At 36.0% G+C, this 12,337-nt stretch overlaps 1 protein-coding gene across 6 annotated transcripts in view; it reads right to left on the minus strand.

The window, feature by feature from the left end:
• Window positions 1–12,337, minus strand: part of PHTF2 (putative homeodomain transcription factor 2) — a 160,894-nt gene that overhangs the window by 54,803 nt on the left and 93,754 nt on the right. For all 6 annotated transcript variants that reach the window (XM_063667679.1, XM_063667680.1, XM_054493974.2 and 3 more), the window contains 3 exons: window positions 8,828–8,884; window positions 1,698–1,767; window positions 556–714 (listed from right to left, as the gene is read on the minus strand). In XM_063667679.1, coding sequence (XP_063523749.1) covers window positions 556–714; window positions 1,698–1,767; window positions 8,828–8,884 — 286 coding nt within the window. The remainder of the gene's footprint in view (window positions 1–555; window positions 715–1,697; window positions 1,768–8,827; window positions 8,885–12,337) is intronic.

Consider the following 12,337-nt stretch of genomic DNA (forward strand, 5'->3'; position numbering starts at 1 on the left):
TGACTATGTGGCTTTGGGCCCTCAGGTCTTTCAGGTCCCATGTCTTATATAAGCGAAGCATAGTAACAGTCCCTGTACTTCATCAGGTTGATGTGAGAATTAAATGAGAATCTAGAAAGCACCTAGCAGAGTGCACAGTACATAGAATTTTGATAAAGTATAAAGACAGCTCACATCACGGTGGTAAAAGGCACAGAAAAAAGAAACTATACCTATGGCAGGAATAACAAACTTGTATAGGTTGTATTTTTAAAAGACTGGTATGTATGTATGTGTGGAAGATGCATTTTGATGAGGTTTTGTTTCTAATTTTAAAAAATCTTGTCGATTTCTATTTTTCTTTAACCATCTACAGATTCAAATATTCATAAAGTTATACTGGAAAATAACTGCTTTGTTTTCTCAAATATTTTTAATACCAAATCAATTACGTGCCTTTATTAACATACTTATACATCATACTCAGTAGTAGTTAGCATATGTTTAAAACAAAGCCTTATTAAACCTAACAATGTAACATTCTGAAAAGTAAAAGCAAAAATCATTTAATTATACCTTGAAGAAGATAAAGGACAAGAAGCCAGAAAAAGATGACCTTTGATGTTACTTGTAACCACCACCGGAAGAAAAAGGGGAAAAATACAACTCGAACAATTCCCTTTCTGGTCAGAGAAGTCCAAGGACTTTCAGGCTTTGCCTTTGCAAATGCAGACCCTGAAAAAAGTAAAATAGGACAACAGAGTATATTTATATATTATTCTTTAATTTCTTTAAAGAAAAAAATTTCAGTGTTTGAAAAACATCACCACATAATTTTATTCTGTATTATACTATGAGTGAGAAATGTCCAATTTATAGATACTTTAAATATTTTGAAAAAAACATTTTTTGAAATAACAGAATTTCTCCCACATATTTTATAAATATACAACAATATTCAAATGTCAGTTCTAGTTAGGAATTACAAATCACCACTTTAATTGTTTTTTGGTTTTGTTTGTTTGTTTGTTTGTTTTTTGAGATAGGATCTCACTCTGCTGCCCAGGGTGGTGTCAAACTCCTGGGTTCAAGAGATCCTTCTGCCTTCAGCTTCCCAAAGTGCTAGGATTATAGGCGTGAGCCATTGTACCTGGTCCCATTCTCTCTTTTTAATACTATTCTTGTCTTCATCAAGGTTCACAATGTTTTTATTTCTAAAAAGATAGACAGACAGATAGATATCTGATATAGTCTGGAATATCTGTCCCCATCCAAATCTGATGTTGAACTGTAATCTCCAATGCTGGAGGCAGGGCCTCGTGGGAGGTGTATGGGCCATAAGGGTGAAGCCCTCATGGCTTGAGGCTGTCCTTGAGATAGTGAGTGAGTTCTCAGGAGATCTGGTGATTTAACAGTGTGTGGCACCTCCCCACTACCACTCTCTGGCTCCTGCTCTGGCCATGTGATGTGCCTGGTCCCGCTTGCCTTCTGCCATGGGTAAAGCTTCCCACCCCAGAAGCAGGTGCTGGTGCTGTGCTTTCTGTACAGCCTGCAGAACCATGAACCAATTAAGCCTCTTTTCTTATAAATTACCCAATCTCAAGTATTTCTTTATAGCAATGCAAAACAGCCTAATACAATATTTAAACCTATTTTGAATTCTGTTTCTTCCAGAACAATGTCTACTTGTATTAAGCATTTATTTATCAAAGACTCACCTCTTACAAGATCAACATCTATGAGGTCTGGTTTCACATGTGCTGTTTTCTTTGGTTTATTCCTTAGCCCCTATAATATATCAAAAGAAGCACTGGAATTGTATATATACTTAAATCTACAACAGGAGAAAATCAATTTCTGAAGCTTTCAATGTAAAATAAAATTGTTAACAGTACCAACGAAATGTAACACATTATGCATTTGTTACAAATGGAACACAATTACAGTATTGTAATAAATTTTATTATTGTTCAAAAAGATATTTTAGAGATGTGTGTAACATGCCAGGCCGGTTTATTACCAACAGTAAAATTCAAATACAAATACTATTACTACCAAGCAAATTTAGGTGTACAGCTTTAGGTGTAGAGGGAACTATATTGGCCCAATATTGGCATTTGGAGAGCGCTGAGGCTAGCTAGGGGAGCAGCAGCCCTGAAGGAACCTCAAGGTGTGGTGCTGGAGGCATTATTTCAGAAAGCAGTAAATCACACAGCTGAGGACCAGAAAGGATGCAGACTTCTCAGCAGACGCCAATCAGCTGAGACCCAGGGAGGACAATGCACTACTCAAGGATGATGGTTGCCATTATGTTCACATGTCAACCCCTCATCAGACCATAAATGCCACCTCATCACCTCAGAACTTAGACACCATAACCAGGAAGGGGAGGAGGGAGAGGCAGCTGTCATAAACTGAATTCATTTAAACTTGAAATTATTGAACACTGAGTAAAATTAAGTTTCTGCTATCAGTATACAGAGTGGAGTGGGGGGTGTAGATCAAAACTAGTGAAAAAAAAACCTATAACGAAATAAATTACTTTATTACTTAAGACTAGAATGTTAAGAATTGGAAGAGCTAACAAAAATAAAAATTAAAAAAAACAAACAAAAAACAAACAAAAAGAACTGCAAGAGCTTAAGCTAAACTCTTCAGGAGCCAATTACTGCGAGATGACACAAGTGTTTAGATGATTTGGTTTTTATTCATTCAATTAAGCAAGTAACTGTGCAGTAAATCCTGTCTTTGGTCCTAATCCAAGTAACAATGACACCCCCCTATCAAAGTAAAAATCTGAGTAAGTATTCTGTTTGCATCTAAAACAAAGAAGAGAACCATATTTGAGGTCAGAATTAACTGAGGTGTCTAAACCAAAAATGTGCCCTGAAACCAATATGTAATTAATCTTTGAATCCCTTCAAATAGTTCTGGCTGAAGTTGCAAACCACCCAGAGATACAAAAACAAAAATGAAGCAGACAGGGTAAAAGTTAAAGAAATAGCAATGATAATTTTATATATAGTCGATCCTCATATTCTCAGATTCCATAATTGCAAACACACCTACTTGGTAAAATTTCTTTGTACTCCCAAATCAACGTTCACGGTGCTTTTGCCCTAATTTGCAGACATGCATGGAGTGAAAAAAAAAAATTGAGTCACCCAACGTGCATGTTCTCAGCTGAGGTCGAACAAGGTAATGCTTTAACCTTTAATCTTCCTGTTTCAGCTCTGATTACTGTAAACAGTGTCCCTTATTTGTTGTGTTTTTCACATTTTTGTGCTTTTTGTTGGCAATCCTGTTGTTCAAGAGGGCCCTCAAGTATAGTGCTTAAAACACTGTCTCGTGTTCCTAAGTGCAAGAATGCTGTGATGTGTCTTACAAAGAAAATGTGTTAGATAACCTCTGTTCACCCAGGCACAGTGGCTCACGCCTTTAATTCCAGCACTTTGTGGGGGCCAAGGTGGGCGGATCACTTGAGGCCAGGAGTTTGAGAACAGCTTGGCCAACATGGTGAAACCCCGTCTCTACTAAAAATACAAAAAATTAGCTGGACATGGTGGCACTCGCCTGTAATCCCAGCAACTCGGGGAGGCTGAAGCACAGAGAACTGTTTGAACCCAGGGGTTGGAGGTTGCCATAAACCAAGGTCACGCCATTGCACTCCAGCCTGGCGACAAAGTAAGACTCTGTCCCAAAAAATATAAAGTAAAATAAATAAATAAATAAATAAATAAAGATAACCTCGTTCAGATATGATTTACAGTGCTGTTGGCCATGAATTATTAATGAATCAAAAATATATATTCAATAAGATGTCTTTAAACAGAAACACACATAAAACAAGGTACTTCCCCAGGCAGCAATGGTTCAGTATTCACTAATTCAGTGTTCATAGGTGACTTTATAGAATATAGCTACCCCAAATAATGAGTATGGGCTGTATCTGTACATTATTTCTGATTTTAATGTCACTATAAAGCGGCTGATGGATTAGAAATCATTCCCAAGATTTTGCAAATTGGAGAAGCAACTGTAATAATACATATATTTAAATAAAACTTCATTAATAAAGCACTATTTGGATTTGGTATTAAGTTTATTACAGTAAGATTTTACCTTTATTAATGTAAAAATATTTGAAAACAGTAACACATTTTAATTTACTTATTTTTTATAAATTGCTTCCCTAACAACTTGAAAGTAACCTTATTGCCAATGTCTTCTGACTAATCTGAATCCTAATTTATTGCTGTATACCTAAAATTTTTATCGAGATTGTTTTAAGAACCAAAAGTCCCTATAGGAGAAACAGTAAGTTGTCTTGATTTGTGCAACTATTGTTTTTCAACATGCTTCTTCTAATCGACCTTGTTTATATGGGGTTCATTTCCAATTTTATATTCTACTAAAATATATTTATTTTGAGCTATATTGTAGAGCCACACCCTAATAGCCAGTTTCAATAAAATTTTCCCTCTAAGGTAGCCTATCAAGATAATTTAAAGGTTTAAAAAGAAAGAAAAAAAAAAAAAACAGAAGGCCAGGTAAGGTGGTTCATGCCTGTAATCCCAGCACTTTGAGAGGCTGAGGTGGGCAGGATCACCTGAGGTCAGGAGTTGAAGACCAGCCTAGCCAACATGGTGAAACCCCAACTCTACTAAAAATACAAAAATTAGTCGGGCGTGGTAGAGGGCGCCTGTAATACCAGCTACTTGGGAGGCTGAGGCAGAAGAATCACTTGAACCTGGGAGGCAGAGGATGCAGTGAGCTGCGATCGAATCTACAATTATTTTATTCACAAAAATAAAAGAAAGCATCAAGATATAAACATTCATAAAATCTGATTTTAATTAAGTAGCTACTTTACACTGGAAAATTTTCAATTGGCTTGGGGTAAACCACATTCACACAAAGTAGCATAGCTTTCAGTACTACCATGAACTGTTAAACAGTTTAAATGAACAAATAAAAAACGAAAAGTAAGGTTTTCTTAAAAAAAAATGAGATTTTTAAAACTACTAATTTATGCAAAAACTAGAAAGTAGAAACAAGCAGCACAAATGCAATTAATACCCAATAATAAAAATATTTTATTTATTAAATATAATTTAAACTCTTATAGTATGTTCCTATAGTGAAATGACTCAAACACAGTAGTATAAAGTTTTTTATTTAAAAAAAATTCTCTAAGTACACAGATAATGTTGGGCCAAAAAAAAAAAAAATGAAATGGGCTGTTTAAGTTTAGAAAGTGCTTCTGTTCAGTTATCTAGACTTCTGTGTATTGTTAATATTTAGACTCCATCAAAGTACATAAACAGTTTCATTTTCTAGAAATCTTGTTTAGTTCCCCCACCCACTTTTTCTCTGTAATGACTTTATAAGTTTTTTAAGTCTAGTCTTTTAAGAAGCTTTAAAAGTCTAGTAGACAGTAAAACAGGAAAAACTTCCGAATTTACTTTTAAATTTTGGTCACGGTAATCAGAAAAAATCAGTTTTTAGTTATAATTTCTAAAATGGTTATGAAAAAATAATTTGCAACTTACAAAAGATTTTATGCTTTAGCAATATCAACTCTGGGTCTTTAATTGAAAAATAAACATTTCCAAAAAATATATTTTCATGTCTTTGATTTCTCTAGTAGCTGCTCACTGCTTTGACAACTAATGAAATAATCAATTACATTGGACAAACTCAATACATTTGGTACACTGTTCTCTAAACAACAGGTAGAGTGTTTTTTTCTTAATCAAATATTAACATTAATACACCACAGTTATGTACCTCTCTAACTTCCTTAGAATAAATATGGAATTATTTTACACTATAATTTGCCTCCACTACTAGAACGTTTAGTAAAAATGAAATGTGCTTTTAGGCTTGTTAACAAATTGATCCTTTTAATTAAAAATAACAAGAGTAGTGAGAATGATAAGTTTATTATTTATGTATGTATGTATGTATGTATGTATGTATGTACGTATCTTTTAGAGACAAAGTCTCACTCTGTTGCCCAGGCTGGAGTGCAGTGGTGTGATCATGGCTCACTACAGCCTCGAACTCCTGGGCTCAAGTGATCCTCCTGGCTCAGCCTCTCAAGTAGATGGGACTGAAGGTATGTCCCAGCTAACTAAGAAAAATAATTTTTTTTTAGAGATAGTGTCTCACTTTGTTGCCCAAGCTGGTCTTAACTCCTGGACTGAAGCAATCCTCCCACCTGGGCCTCCTAAAGTGTTGGGATTTCAGGTGTGAGCCAGATAAATTGATTAATGGGTAGTGTGTACATTATTCATGTGATGGATACCCCAAAAGCTCTGACTTGATGGCTACGCAAGCTATGCATGTAACAAAATTGCACATGTACCCCATGACTTTGTACAAACAAAAAGGAAAAAATAAAAATCTATAATTCAGTGGTTCTAAGTACATCTACAATATTGTGCAACCATTACCACTATCTAGTTTTAGAAATTTTTTTATCACCCCAAAAGGAAAAAAAAAATAACAACTTTTCTTTAATTTTGTCTTATTTTTATCTTTATTTTTAAAGACTAGTCAAGTGCAATAGTGGGAAAGAGGGAAAGAGTGAAACAAGGAGTTCATCTGATCTATAACTGTCTGTGAATGACTGAGATAACTTGCTACCTTCAGACCTGTCAAAACAGCAAGTTTTTATGTTTTTAATTCTTCAATTACTATTACAAGGTATCATCTTTAAAGGGAGATATACTTCAGAAAGAAGTTGTAGGTCCTAACTTTCCCTAAGATCACCCTGTTTGTAGCACCAAGTAGTAACTAATATAATCCTTCCTCACCCTAACGTCCATTTAGGATTTAAAAGAGTTCTTTTAAAAAAGAGGAGGTTACATAAGTAATGTAGTAATTTGTGAATAGCTCCCAAAAACTAAAAAAATTATTTATATATATTTTTTCTGAGGCTTTTAAATTCCAAATGTGTCAACCTGATAACATAACCTCTCAAGGGACTTAATATCTCCTGTCTAACGAGTTAAAGGCTTTCTAACTGTCAAAGAGAATAAAAGGTATTATGGCATCTTACTAGACCTCTCTGCTGCTCTTTATTTGCTTGACTATCCCAACTCTTTTTCATACTCTCTCCATACTATTTTCTCATGGATCTCCTACTTCTCTTTCCTTCTTTACTTGCATCTCTTTATTTACCTACCCATTAAATGTTAGTTATTTCCCAATGCTCTGTTCTCAGCCCTTTTATTTCATCATTCAACAGAAATCTACTCATTCCTATGGCTATATCTATATAGTTATATATATATGTATGTATGTATCACATACAAACACATACCTATACATATTCACACTTTATAAACTGAGAACTCTCAAATGTCCCTCCCAAGTACCAAATAGATATAACAGAATTCTAAATGTGCTCTTCTTCCAGTATTTCCTATCATCCTTAGTGCTGCCTGTGTACATCTGTTAAAATATAATCTTCTGCTTAAAATCTTCCAACATCTCCCCTGTTGTTTTCCAGATTATGTCTAAATTCTTTGGCAAGGCATTCAAGCCCCTTCATAATCTGACTTCCATTTTCCTTTCTAGTTTTACTCCTAATGACACTAGTCTCCTTCCTCTATCCAACCTATTACCAAATCAAACTCCTTGAGGAGTCCTGCCTCAGTCATGTTTCTTCCATCCTTTACATGTATTTCCATCTGCTCTTCATCTGTCTGAAATGTCTTCCTTGAGTTAATGAACCACTTCCTCTATGAAATCTTTCCCAACCTCCCCAGGCTTGTCTCCCCTCTCGCTCTTCTATAGAGTTTTAGACATGCCTCTCTTAAAGGAATTTATCTCACGTGTAATTATGCATCTCCCCTACAAAACTATAATCTATTTTATCTTTCTGTCCCATGACTTAATCCTATATTTCACACATACCACAACTTTGTTAAATGTACTAATCCTTCCTTAAAAGTTTAGAGATTATAATTGCCAAATGGGAAAGAATCTTGCCCTTTATTGCAAGTGACTAAGTAGTCTAAACATTAACAAATTTTTGGACTGATTTTTAGTAACTATAGACACTGGTTTTCAATCTAATGAAAACTTTTCTATACAAAATAGAAAATGTCAAGTAACTGAAGTAATACTGTCTGTGCCCAGATTAAATTTAGCTCGTGCAGAAACACACTGATTAGTACCTATGCAAATGAAAAATATAAATCTTATTACCGATAAAGAGTGCCGGGAAACAATAAATTCAGTTGAAAAACAGTTTTCATGCTAGTGAGGTAATCTATGAGAATATTTTATCAGCATAAGAGACATGATTACATGTTCAGGAAGAAAATGCCTACTACAAAAACGTTTTAATTAGTGCTTTACTGTCCTAAATTCTTTTTTAAAATGACCAACTTTTCAGTGACTCTTTTTGAGTCCAAGTCAATCTGTTAGTAGCACCAAAAAGCAGATCTCAATTAAGCAGAGCAGCATTTGCACAGGATCACTCAGGTGGGAAAAATCCTGAAACACTTACCAGTTTAATAAACTGTACAGAGCAATGACAGCATCAAAAGGGAGGAAAAGCAAACTAGAAGTATAAGGTGACAAGTGAAAAGGGAAAAAAGCTGACAAAAAAATAGTCATTAGAAATTCAATTTTAAAAGAACAGAAAGATGATAAAAAGAAAAAACCAACATCAGAAGTAAACGTGACTATGGTAAATAAAGTTTACTTCTTTCTTTAAAAGCTTCAATAGTAATTTATATCTTAAAAGTATATTAAAAAACACTACAGAAAATGTAATTAATAATTCATAGAACTATGTTTCAAAATAAACAAAATGAAATAAACTCGTTACCTTGATTTCTCTCTGTTCAACAGATTTTTCCCATATTTGTTGATCATATGCTCCAATCTGTGAAAAGAAGACACTACATTAAATGATCATTGCTGGTACCCATCAAATAGGTATAACTCTGCTTGAAATACAAGCAACTCAGTATTCATTCAGCACAGATTAGATTTAGCCCTATCTCAGACTTCTCAGATCAGTATCATATTATTGCAGTGGTTTTCAAAGTATGATTTCAGGACCAGTAGTATTAGCATCACCTTGGAACTTGTTAGAAATGCAAACTCTCAGGCCTCACTCCAGAGTTACTGAATCAGAAATACAGGAGGGAGGCCCCAAAACCTATGTTTTAAAAGTCCCTCTTGAACAGAGAAGGGAACAACAGACACTGGGGCCTACTTGAGGGAGGAGGTTCAAAGGAGGGAGAGGTTCAGAAAAAAAACAAAAAACTATCAGGTACTATGCTTAGTACCCAGGTGATGAAATAACCTATATACCAAACCCCCAAGTCATGAGTTTACCTATATAACAAACCTGGACATGTATCCCTGAACCTAAAATAAAAATTAAAAAACTTTTTAAAATCCCTCTTGATGATTCTGATGTTGAAAACCACTGCCCTAGGGAATCCTTAATTGTAAATAAACACAATTGCTACAGCTCTGTTATATTTGGGGAAAAACTTCCAAGTGACAAATTCTTTATGACATTATTTTTAAAGAAGAAAAGTACTAATATGCTATACAATTAAAAATGTATAAACATGCAGACTGCAATTACCACTTAAAGTTTAAATTGGAAAACAAAGTTGTGAAATGATTGAAGACACAGGAAAATAATTATGAAGCAGAATTTCTTACAGCTTCTATTTTTATTATTCTTAGATGCTGGAAAGTTCTCTGAACTATACCTTCACCAGGGCAGGATGAACAAATCATTCTTTATTGTTCCCACCCAAGTTATTTGCTATTAGCTCCTACTGTCTCCAGTTTCCACTTAATTCCCCATATCCAAAAGGACACTGAAATGGGTCAACACCATATAATTGTGACTAGGAATTTTCATTATTTGCATTAATTTAAAATTAGAATCCTAAGAAATTAAAAATATTTCAGATAAATACACTTAAGAGACTAGAGACAGAAAATGACCAGAGATAGGCAATGATATTATAAGAAAATACAGGAGGAAAGAGTATTTTCTGACTCACAACATAATTTACCCTAAAGTCCTTTAATCTACACATTATTTTTTATATCTCAATTTCAAGAACTGAGAAACTGAGAACACCAGATGGGTTAAAAGTAGACACAAAGGAGGTAGAATAAAGTAACTTAAGTGACTCGATAAGAGCCTTTAATGTCTGTTATTCTTTTTTTTTTTTTTTTTTTTTTTGAGATGGAGTCTCGCTCTATTGCCCAGGCTGGAGTACAGTGGCGCAATCTCGGCTCACTGCAACCTCCGCCTCCTGGGTTCAAGTGATTCTTCTGCCTCAGCCTCCTGAGCAGCTGGGACTACAGCACGTGCCACCACAACTGGCTAATTTTTTGTATTTTTAGTAGAGACGGTGTTTCACCGCATTAGCCAGGATGGTCTCGATCTCCTGACCTCGGGATCCACCCACCTCGGCCTCCCATAGTGCTGGGATTACAGGAGTGAGCCAATGCGCCCGGCTATTCTCTCTTATACGTTATCTTGCTCATATTAATTCTTCGGGTCCTGTAAATCCTATTCTCTTTTTCACTACTTTCCTATGACTCTTTTATTTTAAAAATCATATTATGGCTGAGTGCAGAGTGGCTCTTGCCTGCAATCTCAGTACTTTGGGAGGCTGAGGTGGGAGAATCGCTTGAGCCCAGGAGTTTGAGACCAATCTTGGCAATGTAGTGAGATCTGTCTCTACAAAAAATTAAAAAATTAGCTGGGTGTGGTGGCACATGCTTGTAGTCCTAGCTACTCAGGGGACTGAGATGGGAGGATTGCATGAGCCTGGGAGGTTGAGGCTGCAGTGAGCCATGATCATGCCACTGCACTCCAGCCAGGGCAGCAGAGTATTCTGTCTCAAACAAAAAACAAACAACAACAACAACAACAAAAAACCATATTATATCCCCAAAATTAAAATATTGTAACACCTAGACCAAGCTACCTAGACCAAACAACATACTTATATGTAACTAAAACTGCCATGAGTCTCTATGAAGCAGGATTAAGAAACTCTAGGTAAACAACAACCAACTGGTTAGTCCTAATAGTAGAGGTGACATGCGGTGACTAGTTGCCCCTCATCCTTTTAAATTCTAAATTCAATCAATCAATCATCTTCCTTAAAATCAGAAAAGGTAAGTATGGGAACACAGATTTCACATGAATAATTCTGCTCTAATAGAATAATTCAGAATAACTGGGCTTAAATGCAAATAAAAATTTATTTTTTAGGCCAGGTGCAGTAATTTATTTTTTTAGGCTGGGTATGGTGGCTCATGCCTGTAATCCTGGCACTTTGGGAGGCCAAGGCAGGCGAATTGCTTGAGCCCAGGAGTTTGAGACAAGCCTGAACAACATGGCAAAACCCTGTCTCTTCAAAAAACACAATAAATTAGCTGGGCATGGTAGTGCGCCCTTGTAGTCCCAGCTACTCAGGAGGCTGAGGTGGGAGGATCACTGGAGCCCAGGAGGTCGAGGCTGCAGTGGGCCATGATCATGCCACTGTACTCTGCCTGGGTGACAGAGTGAGACGCTGTCTCAAAAAAGAAAAAAAAAAAAAGGCCAGGCGCAGTGGCTCACGCCTGTAATCCCAGCACTTTGGGAGGCCGAGGCGGGCAGATCACAAGAACAGGAGATCGAGACCATCCTAGCTAACACAGTGAAACCCCGTCTCTACTAAAAATACAAAAAATTAGCCGGGCGTGGTGGCGGGCACCTGTAGTCCCAGCTACTTGGGAGGCTGAGGCAGGAGACTGGCGTGAACCCGGGAGGCGGAGCTTGAAGTGAGCCGAGATTGCGCCACTGCACTCCAACCTGGGCAACAGAGCAAGACTCCATCTCAAAAAAAAAAAAGTGTAACTATTTCAATGCACTGCATAGTTTTTAGTAAAATAATAATTAATAAAGAATAGGTACCAATATGTTTTAATAACTATTTTGGCAGTATTTTGTTTTCATATACAAAGGGGTGCCTAACTTGTCTACAAAAGAACTATTTTTATTTCTAGGCAACTCAAGAAAGTGACTGTGTAGATACATGTCCTATGATCCTAAAATCAGGAAAAATAAAATAAACCTATTCAATAGACCAAATCAGCAATGCATGTCAATCCTTGGCATAACTAGGTTCAGTGCAACTCCAGCATGGTACTTAATAGGCCCGAGCCTTAGAAAGGTACGGAAAGCCTAAGAAACTCCGCAGTGAAGCAGTAGGTAAAAGTGGAAATGCTTCTTGAAAGCTGACATATTTCACTGTAAATAGCAGAATGCAATCCTAAAGGTGGGTGGATAGACATTCCTATTAAAAAA

The sequence above is a fragment of the Pongo pygmaeus genome, chromosome 6 (assembly GCF_028885625.2).
Source record: "Pongo pygmaeus isolate AG05252 chromosome 6, NHGRI_mPonPyg2-v2.0_pri, whole genome shotgun sequence".
NCBI lineage: Eukaryota > Metazoa > Chordata > Mammalia > Primates > Hominidae > Pongo > Pongo pygmaeus.